Source organism: Oryzias latipes, chromosome 21 (genome assembly GCF_053564925.1).
Source record: "Oryzias latipes strain Hd-rR chromosome 21, Olatipes_Hd-rR_3.1".
Taxonomy (NCBI): domain Eukaryota; kingdom Metazoa; phylum Chordata; class Actinopteri; order Beloniformes; family Adrianichthyidae; genus Oryzias; species Oryzias latipes.
Genome location: NC_136257.1, coordinates 31,240,744 through 31,260,345, shown reverse-complemented (window position 1 = coordinate 31,260,345; position 19,602 = coordinate 31,240,744). Strand labels below are relative to the sequence as shown.

Below are 19,602 nucleotides of genomic sequence, written 5' to 3'. Positions count from 1 at the left end.
AACACAGAGCTGATATCCTGATATCCCTATGGTAAATCTTTATAGATCAGTGAAAATGGGTAATTTCCCACGGCCCACCTGACCATATTTCACGGCACACTGGTTGAAAAACACTGAGATATATGTTTAAAAAATGGCGGTGAAAATCTCACAGCATGAGCATTTTTTACATGTTATTCCCTATTTGAACTGTAGGCGGCGACAGAACCCAACCGATACATGAGTGCGGCAAAAAAATGCCAAACCCAAAGAAGAAGAACTCAGTGAGTCACGTGATTCGGAGAAAGGCTTGATAAGTGATGCTAAAACGAGCGGATGTCTGTGATTTTACAATAGAACAACATTTAAATGAACGTTTATTATCATTTAGTGATCGTGATTTTTAAACCATGGTGTCTAAACAGTGATAATTTGGGTTTTATTGGGTAAAAATGCATTAGAAGGCTCTCTTCGCTAACTGTTGTTCTAAGATGCTAGCCGGCTAAGCTGGCAAAGGTGAGTACAGAGATTTCTTCTCGTTTGTTTTGTTTGTTTACTATTTCCTTCTGGTCCAGTTATGCTAATATCAAATAGATTTATATCTCTACAAACACAGCAGCGCTGTTGGCTGCTATGAGCGTTCATATAAACAGTCTTTAGCTAACACACGGATGAGTCCACATCTGTAGTTTAGGATTATACTCGAGCACACAGCTGCGCCAGTTAGATCTCTAATGATAGGTTTTAGGGTTGTCATTTATTATTATTTTTATCATCGTTTTTTTTTATTAATCAATAAAAAAGTATTTTTACCTTTTTAATTTTCAAGTAGGAAAGTATTTCATCCTAAGCATTGATTAAAACTTCAAAATTTCATTCACATGATGTTCCGTCTAACAGTTTTATTTGTTCGTAATACCAAACATTGACAAACTAAATACAAAGCACTCTGTTTTTGAGAATTTATTGCAGATTTAGAAATGTACATTAATGGGTATATAAAAACAAATGAAAGCAGAAAAGTTGCAGCTTCTACAAGTGGATTGATGGATTCAGAGACCGTAGTTTTTTTGTGAACTCCTGTTGTTTATGCAGCTGAATCCTTGAAGAACCGCTTGGACCGGATCTTTCCTGACATGGACGTGAGCATAGCTGTGTCGCTTATTCGGGGTCAGATGGGCACCGTGGTGGAGCGAGCGGTCAACGTTGCCGTGGAGACCGTTTTGGCAGAGATGCTTAAAGTGGTCGGAGCCAAATTTGAGGAGCTGAAAACCCAGGTGATGCTGATGAAGAGAGACATGGTGGCTCTGCAGAAGGAGAAGGCGCTGAAGGAGAAGGAGAACGACAACATCCGGGCCAAGCTGCGATACACGGAGCTGAAGCTGAAGTACTACCGCCAGGGCGTGGAGGAGGAGCTGCAGCAGAGAGCCTCCTCCTCCACTCTGGTCCGTATTTACCCACCTGGATATGCCAGAGGGCAGGGGGGCGAGGTCCTGCCCACTGAGCCCTCCCCATCCTGCTCGGCTCAGAGGACCCCAGATACAGTGCTGGTGAAGAGCGGTCAAGGTGAGACATAGTCAGACGGTGACCTGCTCGGTCCTCCCAGTAATCAACTCACTCCTTCCTGTTTTTACCCTCCCAGAATGCACCTCTTCACAGAGCACATGCAGGCGTGCGAGCAGAGCGTGCTGCCCGTCAGACACAACATGCTCGGACTCGATGGAACTGCGACAGAACGCTCCTGCAGAACCGCTGGACGGCAACGCCGGTACAGTCCGAGAGAATTCACGAGGAAAAGAGTAACTTTGGAGGACTTCCGGTAAATTTAGTGAAACTTCTGCCGCACATACAAATGTTTCTGAGCAGCTTTCCTTCCGGAGCGTGACATCTGTCCTACCCGAGGTCCAGATGAGGCCGAATGGAGCATCTCTGTGGGGTCGCACTCAGACGCCACAGTGGCCACTCCCTCTATCCAGATCCTGACCACTGATACGGGTCCTCCTCCAGCAGGCATCTCATCTTCTCCACCAGCCCACAGCTGGAGCCCCCCCTCCCCTGCTCCACAGGTGACCCAACCCCCCACCCACCCACCCACCCATGCACCAGTGTTGGACATTTGGAGGCCTAAAGAAACATTTTCTACAGGTGAAGCAGGAGCTGCATCCGCAGGAGGAGGAGGAGGAGGAAGTGATCTGCATCAAAGAGGAGCCAGAGGAGCAGCAGGTGATGGCGACCTTGGAGCAGCAGAGTTGTCCTCCAGAGTCAGAGGTAGAGATTTTTGAGACGAGATCTCAAAACTAGTTTCTCTCTGGGTTTTTATGTTTTTCTGGAGGTCATTTCAGAAGTGTTGTTTGGTTTTGTGAGGGTCATCTATGAGCCGTTTTATTCCTACACCGTTCCTTGAGGTTGGCATGAATACTTCTCTAAACGAACATCACTTTGGTTTGTTTTTCATAAAAGTTTTTTAATTAGACTTTAATGAATGGTTTTTAAATCTAAATAAAATAAACTTCCTGTAGAGAAAGACATGACAGCAGGTGAATATGACTCAACTTTATAGATGAGGAATATAAATATTAAATACATCTAAAAATCTACATACAGAACTAGGACTTTTTACTTTGTGGAAATATTAGTAGAGATTTTTTTTAAATCCATAATATTGGGATGAATTTATAACTTGCGTTCAGTTTTATGGTCTTTCTATACATGAGTCTGTTAACTGAAACGAACAGTTTGTCTGCAGGCTCAACTGTTGGTGACAGAGAGGAATAAACCTTCAACAAGCCAGATGAACCCGAGCGTCTCCGTCAGCTCAGGAGGACCGAATACCTGTGAGTCAAGCGTCTGCAAAGAGACGTTTTTTCTTTTTCTTTGGTATGACTCAGCCTGGATTTGAACTCACAACCTTCCAGTCTCGAGGCAGACACTTTTCCACAGGGTCACTGAGCTGGTCTGGTTTAGTTTTTGAAGTATCTGGGAAAACTCGTCAACCAAAACCTCCAGATTATATATAGAAAATATAATAAAATGTTTTTTTTTTTTAAAAACATTAATAAATATATATAAATGAATAATATATAAAGGACCATAGAGCAAACACACAACATCCACCAAAGCTCCTCAGTATCAAATACCATCATCTTTGTGAGGATTCATGTGAAAAGGTGTTTTTTCTTATTGCTAGTTGTAGTCTGTGCACTCTGTTAATAAATATTTTAGTTAGTTATTTCTAATGCGGCGTTCACACTGAACGTCTGTCGCCTCCATGTGGACACGCGGCGTATTCGCTGCCAGACTGTCCAAAAATGTGTTGAACTTGTGGGAGGAGCTACTGCCGAATGTTTTTAGCCTGATCGATTCACGGAGCCGTGACTGTGTCTGTATGATTAACAACGGATGATGTTGAGATTTTAGATTTTAAAGAGTTTTACAACAACATCGGTAATCGTGCCTCCATGGGTTCATGACATCATTCAGAGACTCTTCCAGTACGGTGAGCTTCAGACTCTGCTGATGGCGGTACTGAAAGCCCGGTTTGACGACCTTCTGACCCGCATTAGTCTGAGGAGGGAAAAAAAGGAAAATAAGAATTAGAAAAAAAATGTATTATTGTCTCCATGAAAAAAAGTAAAATATTATAAGAATTCTGTAGAAGAAAGATCAGATTCTCCTCTGTGTCGGTTTTGGACTCCGCCCACTGAATATTAAATACGTCTCAGGCCAAAGCTGAGTCTCTGATCGGTTGACGCAACACGACTTCTTTGCCAAAGTTCATATCTTTGAACTCTAAATCACGCTGCAGGACCCCTGATCACCACTGCGGAATGGCGTTCGCTGTGAACGCAGCTTTAAGAAGAGACTAAAGGTGTATAACTGAAAAATCCTACATATTGAACGAGCTGAAGGATTAATCAAATGTTTCTTCCTTTTCTTTTCTATGCACCCTCAGACGCTACGTCTCAGCTCGCTGCCTCCCTGCCCCCGGGGGCGCTGCAGCCTTGGAGCAAAGACCTCACCTTCTACGACGAGTTCAAGCTCCGCAGGAACGAGCTGCGGCGGCGAAACCTGAGCCGTCAGAGAGAACTGGAGAAGGAGCTACCTCAGCCTCTGCTGGCAAATCTGGTGAATAAGAGCTTTCAGGTGTTTGGCCGATGATCCAGATGATCTGAACTAACGGTCGGTGGATTTTAGGTGCAGGAGCGCCGAGAGAAGACCAGGCTGAGGGTGGCCAGATGGAGAGCCAAGAGAAAACTGCAGGCCTATCTGAACCAGACTCAGGTTAGGGAACGCCCTCCTCAGTCTAAAGAAGTTTTTCTATCATTTCAAACAGAAAAATTCAGTCAGCAGGCTGGATCAGTTGGAAAACCTTTATTCATACGTGACAGAAACATGTCTGCGTCTCTTCCAGGCTCAGGCCGGAGCTGCTGGTTCTTCTCCTTCGGGTTTTGCAGGCGGCAGTCAGCAGCTTACAGCTCCCTGTGGTACGAATGACCAAACCTCTGCGTTTAATCTGTTTAACTGGAATCAGAGCCAAATTTCAGCAAAAATGTCCCTCTCTAGAACACGTTCATGTTTCCCAGTCACTGATTGAGTGACGACGTCTACAACCAATCTCCTGCGTGGACCGAATGCGTTCATCTTGACACATTTACATTTATCTTTGTTTACCTTCTTTAATACTGGACTTGTTTCTCTATAAAGTTTTGAACTTGCGTTCCCAGTGGTCTTTTAATTAAGATGAAGCCGTTTTTGACTTCCAGAAATGGACGGTAACTAGAAAGTCAGGCTCGACTCTGCTCTCCACAAAAACATTGAGCTATCCTTCAAAAGGACGATTTGAATTACTCCAAACAGCAAGATAGATCTGTGAAAGTGCGCCACTGGCAAGGGAGGTAAAGACAGGCTGAAGCCATCCACACAATGTAAAATGATGGACTTTCGGGCCGCAAACTACGGAAAAGCGAATCGCTAATGCTAGCACAACGCTAACGCTAGCACAACGCTAACGCTGCGCGCGAGGAGGAATCTGCTGCGGTGACCAGAGGAATGGCGGCCGCTGCTGGAGGATATAAACCGGGTGACTCGGTTCAACACCAGATAAGCAACAACCAACTTTTTGCCTCTAAAGAGGAAATACTGATGGAAATACGGGGTTTGAGGTTCGAATTTTCAGGAAGGTTTTTTTTTTTTTTTTTTTTTGGCATCATGGCGCCTCCCGAGGCGAACGTGTTTCCTCGCGTTGCTGTAGAATGCCGGCTTTTTGTTATTTTTTATGCGTATTTTGTGTATTTACTGCACTGCACAGATGCCATGCAGGACTGGCATACAACAGGCAGACACTGCTTAACATTGCAGACCTACACCATTATGGATTTATACCTCCGGACCTGCAACTCATTGTGCGCCCTAAATGACCGCCATGGCCACGGCGCGCCGGCCACTTGCGAATCAGCTGACCCGAGGAGAGTGCTTCAGAGACGGAGCCAAAAGAAAGGGAAGTGGGGGGGGGCTCCACGCTCGGCTAAAAGCCCGTGCAACAGGACCACCGCTACTCAGGACGACGACACAGCGGGAAATATTTAAGAGAGTGCTGCGCTCTGATTTTCACCGAAACGTGGCTCTCAGAAAACATTGCAGGACTGTTTCACAACAGACTGGGATGTGTTTAAAGCTGCAGCCACGCTGGAGGACGCTTCTGTCAGCATACAGGATTATGCTGGCTGTGTGACTGGATACATCAGCAGAACATCGTGCCCACCATCCAAGTCAGGAAGTTTCCTAACCAGAAGCCCTGGATAAACAGCCATGTGCGTCATATGCTGCGTGCTCGCTCCAGTGCATTTACATCTGGCAATGAGTCCGAGTACGCCCTGAAAAAGGCCATCACAGCAGCAAAGAGGCAGGACTGAGAGAAGCTGGAGGGCTTCTGTTCCACTGCTGACTCTGGCTGCATGTGGAGGGGTTTAAAGCACATCACGGACTACAGAAGCAGCACCAGCACCATCAGTGCTGCAGACAGCCTGCCCGACGACCTAAATGCATTCTACACCCGCCTTGAGACGTCCACCCCCCACATCTTCTTTCTCTTTCGGCTTTTCCCATCAGGGGTCGCCACAGCGAATCATTCTTTTCCACCTCACTCTATCATGAACATCTTCTACCCTAACGTTAGCCAACTTCATATCCTCTGTTAAGACATCCATATATCTCCTCTTTGGCCGTCCTCTTGCCCTCCGGCCAGGCAGCTCCATCTCCAACATCCTTCTACCAATATATCCACTATCCCTCCTCTGAACATGTCCAAACCATCTCAGTCTGGCTTCTCTGACTTTGTCGCTAACACAGGCAACATGAGCCGTCCCTCTGATGTACTCGTTCCTTATCCTGTCTAACCTGGTCACTCCTAAGGAGAACCTCAACATCTTCATCTCTGCTACCTCCATCTCAGCCTCTTGTCTCTGTCTCACTGCTACCGTCTCTAACCCATAGAGCAGAGCTGGTCTCACCACTGTCTTGTACACCTTTCCTTTGAGTCTTGCTGGCACTCTTCTGTCACACAACACTCCTGACACTTTCCTCCAACCGCTCCAACCTGCCTGCACTCGCCTCTTCACCTCTTTTCCACAATCCCCATCACACTGAACTGTTGACCCCAAGTACTTAAACTCCTGCACCTTCTTCACCTCAGTCCCCTGTAACCTAACGCTTCTACCTTGATCCCTCTCGTTCAGACACATGTATTCTGTCTTACTACGACTGACCTTCATACCTCTTCTTTCCAGAGCAAACCTCCACCTCTCTAGCTGTTCCTCCACCTGCTCTCTACTCTCACTGCAAATTACAATGTCATCCGCAAACATCATTGTCCAGGGAGATTCCTGTCTTACCTCGTCTGTCAGCCTGTCCATCAGCATAGCAAACAAAAAAGGACTCAAAGCTGATCCTTGGTGTAGTCCCACCTCCACCTTGAACTCCTCTGTCTGACCTACAGCACATCTCACCACCGTCATACTTCTCTCATACATGTCCTGAACTACTCTGACATACTTCTCTGCCACTCCAGACGACCTCATACAGTACCACAGCTCCTCCCTTGGCACCCTGTCATACGCCTTCTCTAAATCTACGAACACACAATGCAGCTCCTTCTGACCTTCTCTGTACTTTTCCATCAACATTCTCAAAGCAAAAATGGCATCAGTGGTGCTCTTACGGGGCATGAAACCATACTGCTGCTCACAAATCTCCACCTTCTTCCTAAGCCTGGCTTCCACTACTCTTTCCCACAGCTTCATTGTGTGGCTCATCAACTTTATTCCTCTATAGTTGCTGCAGTTCTGCATGTCACCCTTGTTTTTAAAGATCGGGACCAGAACGCTTCTCCTCCATTCCTCAGGCATCTTCTCACTCTCTAAAATCCTATTGAACAACCTTGTTAGAAATTCCACTGCTGTCTCTCCTAAGCACTTCCATACCTCCACAGGTACGTCATCAGGACCAACGGCCTTTCCGCTCTTCATCCTTTTCAGAGCCTTCCTAACCTCATCCTTTCCAATCTCTGCTACTTCCTGCTCCACAACAACCACATCTTCCTCCCTTCTTTCCCTGTCATTTTCCACGTTCATCAGCTCCTCAAAATACTCCTTCCATCTTTTCTGTACACTCTCCTGGGTTGTTAGCACCTTTCCATCTCTGTCCTTAATCACCCTTATCTGTTGCACGTCCTTCCCATCTCTGTCTCTCTGTCTGGCTAGCCTGTACAAGTCCTTCTCTCCTTCCTTTGTGTCTAACCTGTCATATAGCTCATCGTAAGCTTTCTGTTTGGCCTTTGCCACCTCTCTCTTCACTCTACGCTGCGCTTCCTTGTACTCCTGTCTACCTTCCTCAGTCCTTTCTACATCCCACTTCCTTTTAGCCAACCTCTTCCTCTGGACGCATTCCTGTACTTCCTCATTCCACCACCAAGTCTCTTTACCGTCTTTCCTCTTTCCAGATGACACACCTAGCACCTTCCTACCTGTTTCCCTGATAATTTCTGCTGTAGTTTCCCAGTCATCTGGAAGTTCATCCTGACCACCCAGGACCTGCCTCAACTTCTGCCTAAATTCCTCACAAGTTTCTTCATTCTGTAGCTTCCACCACTTGGTCTTCTTTTCTGTTTTCCCTATCTTCTTCTTCCTGACCTCCAGAGTCATCTTACACACCACCATGCGGTGCTGTCTGGCTACACTCTCTCCTACCACCACTTTGCAGTCATTAACCTCTCTCAAATGACCTCGTCTACATAGGATGTAGTCCACCTGGGTACTCCTACCTCCACTTCTGTATGTCACTCTATGTTCCTCTCTCTTCTGGAAGTAAGTGTTGACTACAGCCATTTCCATCCTCTTCGCAAAGTCCACCACCATCTGTCCCTCCAGATTCCTTTCCTTCACACCAAACCTGCCCATCACCTCCTCATCACCTCTGTTGCCCTCACCAACATGCCCATTAAAGTCTGCTCCAATAACAACTCTCTCTCCTCTGGGAAAACTCTCTATGACCTCATCCAACTCACTCCAGAATCTCTCCTTCACTTCTAACTCACAGCCAACCTGTGGCGCATACCCACTGACTACATTCACCATCACCCCTTCAATTTCTAACTTTAGGCTCATCATCCTGTCTGAGACTCTTTTCACCTCTAGAACACTGTTTACAAACTCCCCCTTCAGAATCACTCCTACCCCGTTTCTCTTCCTATCAACACCATGATAGAAAAGTTTGTATCCTCCTCCAATACTACGTGCCTTGCTGCCCTTCCACCTTGTCTCCTGCACACACAGTACATCTACCTTCCTTCTCTCCATCATGTCTGCCAGCTCTCTGCCTTTCCCTGTCATTGTGCCAACGTTAAGAGTCCCTATTCTCAAACCTATGTTCCTGCCTTTTCCCTTCTCTCTCTGGCCACGGACCCTTCTGCCTCCTCTCTTTCTTCGACCAACAGTAGTCAAATTTCCACCGACACCCTGTAGGTTAACAGCATCGGTGGCGGTCGTTGTTAACCCGGGCCTCGACCGATCCGGTATGTCTAAAGTGTTGTGGATGATTCGCATGGTTATTTTGGCAATTTTTACGCCGGATGCCCTTCCTGACGCAACCCTCTCTATTTATCCGGGCTTGGGACCGGCACAGAAGTTACTGGCTTGCAACCCCTGTGGCTACCACCCACATAGAGGGACCAATACACTCTGCACACCCCACACCCACACCCCCACCTGTCCTCTCATCAGCCCAGGTAAACAAAGCCCTGAGTAGGATTAACCCCCGCAAGGCGGCAGGACCGGACAACATTCCTGGACGAGCCCTCAGAGCATGTGCTAACCAGCTGACGGACGTCCTCACCTCCATATTCAACCTGTCCCTCAGCCAGAGAACCGTCCCCTCCTGCTTCAAGACCACTACCATTGTTCTCCTCCCCAAGAAGAGCCCTCCCACCTGCCTGAATGACTACAGACCAGTAGCATTCACTCCAATCATTATGAAGCGCTTTGATAGAGTGATGCTGACCCACATTCAGAGCAGCATCCCAGACACACTAGACCCCCTGCAGTACGCATACCGGCCCAACAGGTCCACCTCAGATGCCATTGCCCCAGCACTGCACACCTCCCTCTCACACCTGGAGAATAAAGACTCCTTCATTAGGATGCTCTTTATTGACTCCAGCTCTGCATTCAACACTTGTTCCCACAAGCTCACCCACAAAATGTTCTCCCTTGGACTACACCCCATCATCTGTGACTGGCTCCTGGACTTTCTGCCTGGCAGGCCTCAGTCTGTCAGAATAGGGGACAGAACTTCAGCCAGCATCGTCTCTAACATTGGCACACCACAGGGCTGTGTGAACACCCTGTTCACCCTCTCATAAGGACAACATCATCCTGAGGTTTGCTGACGACACCGCTGTGATAGGACGCATCACTGGCGGGGACGAAGCAGCTAAAGGAGGGAGGTGGCCAGTCTGGTGACATGGTGTGAGGACAACAACCTCACTCTCAACACCGACAAGACAAATGAGATGATGGTAGACATGAGGAAGGAGAGGAACACTCATAAGTCGCTTCTTATCGGGGTTCTGGAAGTGGAGAGGGTGAGCAGCTTCAAATATCTGGGGGTCCACCTCAGCCAGGACCTCACCTGGACACTCAACACCTCACAGCTGGTGAAGAAAGCTCATCAGCGGCTGGACTTCCTGTGGAGGCTGAGGAAGTTCAGCATGTCCCCGAAGATCCTCAGCAACTTCTACAGCTGCATGGTTGAGTCCATCCTGACCAGCTGCATCACAGTGTGGTACGGCAGCTCTACCGCCACGGACCGCAAACGCCTGCAGAGAGCGGTGGAGACTGCGTCCAAGATCACCAGGACTCCTCTGCCCTCGCTCCAGAGCATCTACAAACGCAGGAGAGCTGCCTCCATCATCAAGGACCCCTCCCACCCCCAACTGGAGGTCTGTTCACTCTCCTCCCCTCGGGATGGAGGTACAGGAGTGTGAAGTGCAGGACCACCAGACTCAGAAACTTTTTCTTTCCCTCTGCCATCAGGCTCCTTAACAGCTGACAGGAGTCTGGAAGAACAAACTGCACCTTTGCACATCCTCATTGTTCGCTACTGTTTATTATCACTGTTTTTGCACATTTAGAATTTGTTTTTGTTTTTTGTTTTTGTGTATGTTTTGTGTAATTTTTCAGTTTCCTGTATACTTTCTTTTTGGCATTCGGAGCAACCCGTTTCTTACTGTGCATATGACAATAAACCCTTTGAATCTTGAATGGTGTTATGAAAGCCATTGAGGACGCACAAAGGCACGGGGGGGATGGATGGAGCGGAGGTGCGTCTCTCCTCTGTGGAGGATGTTCAAACAAGCATGAATGCTGAAGTAATGAAGCTGGTGAAAAATAACGAGGAGAAAAGAATCGATTTGGAAACAAGATCACTGATGAACAAGCTCCGACTTGTTGATTTACCCGAAGGTGCAGAAGGCTCCAATGCATGTGTGTTTTTGGAAAGCTGGCTGCCTGAAGCACTGGATGTCGCTCAACTTCGGCAGCCCCTAACCATAGAAAGAGCACATCGGGTTGGACCGAAAAAGAGTGCAGATGTGCCACCAAGAACGCTTATCATGAGGTTTCATAACTTCAATCAAAAGGAACTTGTGTGCAAAGCAGCAAGATCCAAAAAGGAGGAAATTCTATATAAGAACCAGCGTGTGAGATTCTACAACGATGTTGCAACAGAAGTACACAAACAGCGTAAGCAGTTCGACACCACACGCCAGCATCTGCGCCAGCTTGGACTGAGGCATGGCAGCTTATCCCCAGCTACACTGGTGCTGACGTACAAAGACGTTGAGCACAAATTCACCAACACAGAGGAGGCCCAGAGTTTCATATCCAAGATCCGAGAAGGCAAAGGAGGAAATTAAAGAACTACATGGAAATCTTGCTTCAAATGTTAAATACAGAGTAAGACTTTAAAACACAGGATATGTTCATTTTTATGTAATTTTATGACCCACTAAACAAAAGTGTAAAGGAAACGGCTGGTTACAGTAAAAATAAATACAGTTTGGTCTTACAGCTTTTCTCAGTCGCTTTAGTACAATTCTCAGATCAGACTTGAAGTTTGCAAATACATGTGTGCATTTCTCAAAACAATTTGTACAAACAGCAAAACACTATGGATTTCTTGCAAAAGCCTGTAACTTGCTCAAAATCTTGAGATCATCTCTCAAAACTAAGTCTTTATGTCATTTAACATGTCAGTGTCATCAGAATGTCAAGTCTTTGTTTCGTTGTCTACGAACAAGACAGTCAAATGACTTAGTCATGTTGTCAATATAACCCTTGTGCTGTCTTAGATGACCCCACCCTTCCATTGACGTGTTCTCCCTACCATGACAAAGGTGGATAAAGGTGGAAAGATTTCATGTAATCCATGGACACCAGTGAAGATCACAAATCATTGAAGAAAACGCGTTCAGAGCACTGTCTAGTGGGTCTAGATGACCCAACTCTCAATGTTACAGTGCCTAGGATAGCACAAGGGATAACTGTGTACTTTAGAGGGAGGTTCTGATGTAAACTATGGCTAAAGTTTGGATGACAATTATTGTAAAATGTAAGTTACACCTTTTTTGTTTGATTGCAAGAGAATGGACAAGATTCACATTTACACTTTTATTGTTCATATTGTAATTTGTTGACAGACCATGTCATACCTACATAGAAAAAACTACGGTGGCCCAGAAGGGTCACAACACAACACAACACATTAACTTTACACACAACACACTAACTTTACACACAACACATTAACTTTACACACAACACATTAACTTAACACACAACACAACACAATAACTCACAACACAACACAATAACTCACAACACATTAACTCACAACACATTAACTCATGGCCCAGAAGGGTCACAACACAACACATTAACTTACCTCACAACACATTAACTCACAACGGAAGTAAAGCAGCAATTGAAGTGCTTTTATTCTGAAATTTCTACTGGGCTGAGCAGCTAACTACCTAACAGAAAGTAATGTCACAGTGAGCTGTGGAGGGAGCTGCACGCGCGCTCCTCTCCTCTCCTTTTTTCCGCTCCGTCCTCTCACACAGGCACGTGCAGTCCCCAACACACACGCACACACACGACGGAGCGGAAAAAAGGAGAGGAGAGGAGCGCGCGTGCAGCGACAGAGGGGGGTGTCAGAGCGGAGGGAGGAGTGTGTGTTCATATTGTGTGTGTTTAGAGGAAGGAGAACCGTAGTAAAGACAAAGTTTCTGGCATCACTGCTGCTAGCTTCTCTTGTAGCAATAACATGCTCCCTCCGGCGATTCGGATTCGGCGATTATATATATGCTGATCGTCCCGATGGGTTGAATAAAGCATCAATTCAGAGGGAAAGTTAATCGCTTACCGCTTGTTTTTGCCCAGATGATGAAGCAAAAGGTTGTTTTACAGAAGCCGGCGCAGGGATACAAATCATTTAAGCTAGCCGACCGGAACTTCTTTTTTCACCGTGCGGTTATCAGGTTTTAACGCATACCCAGCAGCCAATCAGAATCGAGTATTCAACCGGACCATGGTATAATTTATGTTAAACAATTTTTAACATTATTTTAATACATTTAAAAGTTAAACCTACTTGCTTTTTGTTACTATTAACATTGAAAATGTATACATTTACTTTATTTTTATTTAACTTTTTACTTTTATGACATACTTCACACAAACCAGTAAACGGAGCATCTGATTGCATTTCTAAAGGATGGAACTTGCTCCTAAAGCTAGCAGAGGAGAATAGGGTTAAGGGTTTGATTAGCTGGGAAAAATGAGGAAGGGGTTTTGTGTGTTATGTTGTGCTATCTTAGATGACCCCCCCCTTTCATTGACGTGTTCTCCCTACCATGACAAAGGTGGATAAAGGTGGAAAGATTTCATGTAATCCATGGACACCAGTGAAGATCACAAATCATTGAAGAAAAAAGGTTCAGAGCTCTGTCTAGTGGGTCTAGATGACCCAACTCCCAATATTAAAGTGCCTAGGATAGCACAAGGGTTAACGGGTTATTTTTAGAAGGTATCTCCAGTGATAAACCTGGGACATTTCTATCATAAATGCGTGGTTGTAGGTTCAAATCTGTCTCAGATGCTGAACTTCCTTTGGTGACTGAATCTTTTTTTTTTTTCAGCTTCCAGGAACCAGCAGAGGCAGAACGCCAGCAGCTTCCTCTGCAGCGCAGCTACTGGCAACATGCCCGTCATCCTCCCCCTCATCTCTGCCTCGTCCTCCCCCCTCATCCTTCAATGCCCCAGCATGCTCCCGAATGACCAGAATGTCACTTCATCTTCATCCTCCTCCTCTTCCTCTTCATGTACACAAGTCAGCCTATCACAAACCCAGATGTTCAACAGCGAGTCGTGACTTTCTTCACAAGAACCACACATTTATTTGAGAAAATTCAAACTGAAGAACTTTATTTAAACTTGAAGGACAGACAGTTATGTGTGAAATTGTTTCCTGACTGAACACTCCTGTCTTACTTTGTTCATATTTAAAGATGCTAGCTCACCTCTGGAACTGCCTGCTGAGAACTTCAGCATGCAGAGATTTTTAAACATGGCTTATAGATGAACTTATCTGGTTGACTGTTTTTATTTATTTAACTTTCTTCTTTTAATGATTTTAGCCTGATGGTTTCCATGTAGGGATCCTTTGTACCAACATACTGCCTGCTCACAGCAGAAGTCTCTTATAAATAAAGTTTATGAGTTCGTCTTTTGTTAGGTTGTAATGGACGTTTCTATGTCAGAAGTTGTGATTTCAGATGAACATTTGATTCTTCTTCACGCTGCGATTCCCAGCCGAGTCTGGTTTCCTCCGCTCCGTCATCCGTTTATCATCTTCTGGGAGATTGCTCCCGGCAGAGTGTAGAAGAGCAGAGCGAGGAAGAGCGCCAGGATGAAGAGGATGAGGGCCGTGATGATGTACTTCTTGTAGTTCCGCCACACCAGGTGGAAGAAACACTTGAACGGGTTCATGAACCAGGAGAAGGAGGTGTCCGGACGGCTGGAGGCCAGGAGAAAAGCCTTTTTACAGCAGCCTCAAGGAAAGACTAAAACAAATACGAGGTTTTTCCTACTTTGGTTTTGGAAGCGGCTCCGGCTCTTTCCTCGCTCGGCCAACTGGGTTCTTCTCAGCTTCCTCAGCCGTCACCAGGTGAAACTCCGCCTCCACCTTCCCCTGAGGATCAACATGTTTGTCTGAAAACGTTCCACGTTTAATAAATGTTCAATTGTTCATACATTTTATTTTTGGGTTGTTTTTTCTAGGAATCACCACAGTGCGTCATTCTGCTCTAGTTTATTGTGCTATCTTAGATGACCCCACCCTTACATTGATGTGTTCTCCCTACCATGACAAAGGTGGATAAAGGTGGAAAGATTTCATGTAATCCATGGACACCAGTGAAGATCACAAATCATTGAAGAAAAAAGGTTCAGAGCACTGTCTAGTGGGTCTAGATGACCCAACTCCTAATGTTAAAGTTCCTAGGCTAGCACAAGGGTTACAAAAAAAAAGCAGAACCAGAAGTCTTCGTCTTTCCTCATCATCCTCTCCTCAACAGGAATGTTTTTAAGACCTCTCCACTCATCTTCCTCCTTTCCTGATCTTTGCTTCTTCCATCTTCCTCTGTAAAGTTCACATTTCCATCTCTGTGTCTGAGTCTCTCAGTATCTCACAGAGGAAAAGGCAGATCAGGCTTTAGAAAACCTAAAACCAACAGTGACCTCTGGTGGCAAATTATGTCATTACAACCTGTCATCATTCATCCCAGTTAAAAGTTCTGGAAAACAGCAGCATTTTTTTAATGCCAAATAGAATTAGTAAAACTTTTAAAAATGTAAACAAGTTTTTTTTAGCTCCAAAACTATAAAACAATAGTAGATTTAAGGACCATCAAGTGTTTGCGTTTGTGTACCGTGAGCTCTCCAGACTTGCTGAAAGGCCACCAGCCTCTTGCTCTCTTCTGCTGAAAGATGGAGATTCTCTCCGTCCTCCCCGTCAGCATCTCCGCCTTGCACGCCTTTGCCGTTTTCGCCCCGGGAGGAAATCCGTGGAGGTCCAGCTCCAGCGTTCCTGCTCACACCGTCAGCCTCATGAAGCCCGGGAACCGGGGTTCACGCAGAGAAGCGGCGACGGACTCACCGAGGAAGTCGTCTGAAGACAGCGTCTCGAAGTCCCAGACCTGCAGGATGAGGATGGCGGGGAGCTTCTGCTCGGTTTTATCCAGAGAGAAGATGTTGTCCCTCTTCCTCACCACCACCACCTGTGACAGGAGGATGTGCTGACTCTGCCATCCTCTTTTCCTCGAGCTGACATTGCCAGAGCTTTACCTTCTCTGCAGGCATGTAGCTGAAGGGGAACACCAGGCGCCAGTTGAAGTTCCCTTCTCCGGTCAGGGAGTTGTAGTGAACGTCCGTCTCCTGGCGGTCGTCCTCCAAACCTTTCAGCCAACTGCAGAGAAGCAACGTTTTTACTTTTACTTTGAACCTTTATTGTAGTTTTCAGATAAAATAGCTATTGTCAATCAGAAATTTGAAAAATAGAAAAGAAACAAGTTAGGAAAACACTGAGGCATGCTGGGAACCACAGCTCAGCTGAACATTGGAAACCACGGTAGCGGGATGATGCTACAGTGATTAAAATGTGAGGAAAACATTTACAAGTTTACAGACTAGAAGTGTTGAAATCTGAAAAAAATCTGTCTGCAAATGTCAGAAAATTCGTTTTTAAGAACATTACTTTAAAGTTTCGAGTTTAATTTTCACAATGTTCTGTAAGGGTGGGGCTATGCTGTACGTCATCACCAGCTTCTCATGATATGAAATTAAACACATTTTATCACATATACAAACATATAATCATATTTAAACCAAAAAGGATCCATGTAAGGAATCATTTTTTTGATTATGTTTTGATTTGAAATGGTTTATTTCAAGCAATCAAATAGGAATAATACACAAGAACAATACAATCATCAGTTAGACATTCATACAATAACTAATTAAACTTAGTATAATTAGAATTAAAATTATGTATTGCTTGAAAGGGAGTGGAAGGAAGCGAACTTATATAATCCCACCCTGTTCTACTGTAACCATTTTATTACAAGATTTATCAATATCCGGTTCCTAGAAAGCACATGACAAAGAAAACTTAAATTATTTTGTAAAAAATAACTTTTAGAAATCAACATGGCAATAAAGTATCCAAAATATATGCAGATTATGTTACTTATAAAAGTCATGGATATGTTTTAAAAAATAATACTGTATCAATAAAATAGACAAAACACTATTTCAGGAATTTTCATAGAAAAATTTGGTCAAGTATCAAAAGTTAATAATATGCACAAAATTATATTTCATTAGGAAAAATTCATGAATCAACTTATCAATTTTTTTTAAACGAGTGAAGTAATATAATTAAAAGTCAATCAATTTGACAATTTTCAATAATTGATTAATCATTTACAATTTTTTTTTATTTTTATTTATTTATTTATTTTATTCATTAATGCCCGAAGAGGAGTCCATTATTGAAAACGAATGGGACTTTGTGGAAGCAACCGTCTGAAATTACATACTAATGCTTTAATCTTGTTGTTTTTTAAGAGAAGATCCTGTGTCAATGATTTTTAGATTATAAATCACTTTCTTCTGCTAGTTAGCCCTCATATACCAGCTGCAACAGAGCAAAGACAATGTAGGTTTGATGTAACCCTTGTCACTTTACTGTTGGGAGTTGGGTCATCTAGACCCACTAGACAGTGCTGAGAACCTTTTTTCTTCAATGATTTGTGATCTTCACTGGTGTCCATGGATTACATGAAATCTTTCCACCTTTATCCACCTTTGTCATGGTAGAGGAGAACACGTCAATGTAAGGGTGGGGTCATCTAAGATAGCACAAGGGTTACATAATGATCGCTTTTTATTGGACACCCTGCAGCCAATCAGAATCCAGTATCCACCCAGAGCGTGGTGATGTGAATGAGTCGGTACCCTTTGACGTAGATGTCACTGGACTGCTGACCCGTCAGGAAGTTGCTGTCATCCAGGATCACGTCCTCCGTGTTCCAGATGATGATGCGCAGCTCGTACCTGGACAGAAAGGTTCTGGTGGGGTTCTGCGCTGACAGGTTCTGCTCTGAAGGACAGCGGCGTCTCACCCTTTAGGTTTTCGTGGAGAAATGTCGACTGGAGGTCCGGGATGTGGCAGGTCCATGGGGAACATGTCGACCCACATCTGGACCTGACCCTGCACACAAACATGTTTCTCTGTAGGATGTCCTCCTGCTGGTCAGCACCCGAGCCTCGTTTGGTTTAGTACCTGGTCCATGCCGGGCCGGGCCTTGTTGTACAGAACTCTGGTCTCGATGTGTTCGGGTACCAGTTTGCAGCCCACAGCTGGGATTTCCGACCAGCGGTGCAGAATCTTCAGAGACAGGTGTTCGTAGGACTCCACCGGCTGGTCTGAAGCAAACATCAGACGGGTTCTACAGAAGATCTGCGGACGGTTCCAGATGAACGCAGACCCAAAAGCGTCTGTCTGCCTTACCTTCATGCATGTAGAGCGTTTTGCCGTGAAAGACTTTGTCCGCCACAGAGATCTTTCCTGGACTGAAGCGAGGAGCGTCCAGCCCGTTCTCCCTGCACATCTTGGACAGCAGCTCTGAGGGCTTCAGGCTGTCCCTCCAGGCGTTGTAACCCTCTCTGACGGACAGAACCACAAACATCCGGTGTTCATTCCAACGGTCTCTGAGCAGAACCTCAGCTGTCCGAGCTTACAGGCTGTACTCCGTGGGGAGTCCACAGGTGGCTCTGTGTCGGCTGTAAAAGCGGTTTTCCAGGTCGATGCGAGTCTCGCCGATCAGGTCATCGCCTCCCACCAGGTCGAAGTCGTAGATCACCACCGACAGCAGAGACTCCTGAGGAAACGTGGCCTGCATCTCAAAAGATCTGCAACACGGGTCAGTTTCAGGCAAAGTCAACGTCAAACGTTTCGTTTGGCGGTTCTTTACCTTCCAAAAACCGGGTTCAGCTGTTTAGGAATGTAGTTGTCTCGGTCTTTGATTTCATTTTTGCCGAGACGGAGAACTATGTAAGGGTCCGCCTTCCCGTCCGGGTCAGCCGGGTGAAGGTTCGATGCCTGCAAGCGGCAGATTGGATGAAATCACGTCGGTAAGAAGTGAGGCCGGAGGCTGAGCCCACTCACCGACACGACGTAGACCCGTATAAGGACTTGGACCGGACTGTTGGCCGGGATTCCTCGGCTAACTCGGAAAAACCCTGGGTCTGACCCTTCACCCCACTCCTCCTCCGCCAGCTTGTAGAGGCAGAACCGAGCCTGAGGAGCGGTACGTGAAGGGGTTTTACAATGTCACAGCTCCAAGAGGCAATGCAGACCAGCTGGTCTCACCTTAAACTTCCCGACAAACCTCTCGTCGGATGATCCCTCTTCCTCGTTGGCCTTCCCGCGGAACAGCTCGTACGTGTTCACCCAGTCGTCAAACTGTCCGAAGTCGGCCTCTAGTTCCCTGTTGTAGAGCTGCACCCACAATAAATACGACTATCGCAGATTCATTTTCAGAGCCCACGACGGACCCACACGTGGGAGGAAATACCTTAAGCGTGGCCAGTTTAGCGCTCAGACCAGACCTGGGCTCCACTTTTCCTTTCTGCTGCTTTTTTTTGTCTCCGTCCGACTGGCTGCTGACTGATGGACCAACCAGACCGTTATTCAGAAACTCACTGAACATACAGAGGAAGACGCGTGTGGCTGGATCACACGGTCTTCATCAAAAACATCGTACAGAAGACAAAGGGGACCAGATCTGTAACATCTGAAACCAGAACCAGTCCGTCCGCAGATGTTTAGGGAAAGACCAAACAAGATCTCCACCCGGCGGGTCAGGACCTCGTCTGCGGGCCTCAGTGCTTACCCAGAGAGTCGACTCCATCGCTGAGCAAGCTGCAGTAGGGTGAAGCTGTGAAGCAC

The 19,602-nt window shown here is 45.8% G+C and overlaps 2 protein-coding genes across 4 annotated transcripts in view; one reads left to right on the top strand and one right to left on the bottom strand.

Moving 5' to 3' along the window:
• The first annotated feature begins 238 nt into the window (after positions 1–238).
• Positions 239–14,324, top strand: si:ch211-67e16.4 (uncharacterized). Of its 2 annotated transcripts, none has more exons than XM_023950801.2 (10): positions 239–495; positions 1,075–1,545; positions 1,622–1,747; positions 1,846–2,045; positions 2,125–2,247; positions 2,726–2,813; positions 3,932–4,104; positions 4,174–4,260; positions 4,391–4,463; positions 13,730–14,324. In XM_023950801.2, the coding sequence occupies exons 2-10, from the start codon at positions 1,116–1,118 to the stop codon at positions 13,960–13,962; spliced, it is 1,533 nt and encodes a 510-aa protein (XP_023806569.1). In that variant the 5' UTR covers positions 239–495; positions 1,075–1,115; the 3' UTR covers positions 13,963–14,324. The 2 variants fall into 2 exon arrangements, with proteins under 2 accessions (XP_023806569.1, XP_023806570.1); XM_023950802.2 differs by lacking the exon at positions 13,730–14,324 and adding an exon at positions 4,543–4,695.
• fer1l6 (fer-1 like family member 6) overlaps positions 13,985–19,602 on the bottom strand; it is a 22,976-nt gene continuing 17,358 nt past the window's right edge. The window contains exons 32-46 of one of the 2 annotated variants that reach the window (XM_023950800.2): positions 19,547–19,591; positions 19,229–19,320; positions 19,024–19,152; positions 18,820–18,951; positions 18,626–18,753; positions 18,393–18,563; positions 18,163–18,317; positions 17,935–18,077; positions 17,774–17,862; positions 17,607–17,705; positions 15,936–16,056; positions 15,748–15,868; positions 15,521–15,678; positions 14,681–14,781; positions 13,985–14,607 (exon numbers count right to left, since the gene is read on the bottom strand). In XM_023950800.2, the coding sequence (XP_023806568.1) occupies positions 14,427–14,607; positions 14,681–14,781; positions 15,521–15,678; positions 15,748–15,868; positions 15,936–16,056; positions 17,607–17,705; positions 17,774–17,862; positions 17,935–18,077; positions 18,163–18,317; positions 18,393–18,563; positions 18,626–18,753; positions 18,820–18,951; positions 19,024–19,152; positions 19,229–19,320; positions 19,547–19,591 (1,865 nt within the window). In that variant the 3' untranslated portion in view covers positions 13,985–14,426. Of the gene's footprint in view, positions 14,608–14,680; positions 14,782–15,520; positions 15,679–15,747; positions 15,869–15,935; positions 16,057–17,078; positions 17,501–17,606; positions 17,706–17,773; positions 17,863–17,934; positions 18,078–18,162; positions 18,318–18,392; positions 18,564–18,625; positions 18,754–18,819; positions 18,952–19,023; positions 19,153–19,228; positions 19,321–19,546; positions 19,592–19,602 lie in introns of those variants that run through there. The other variant, XM_078940185.1, reaches the window with a different exon arrangement.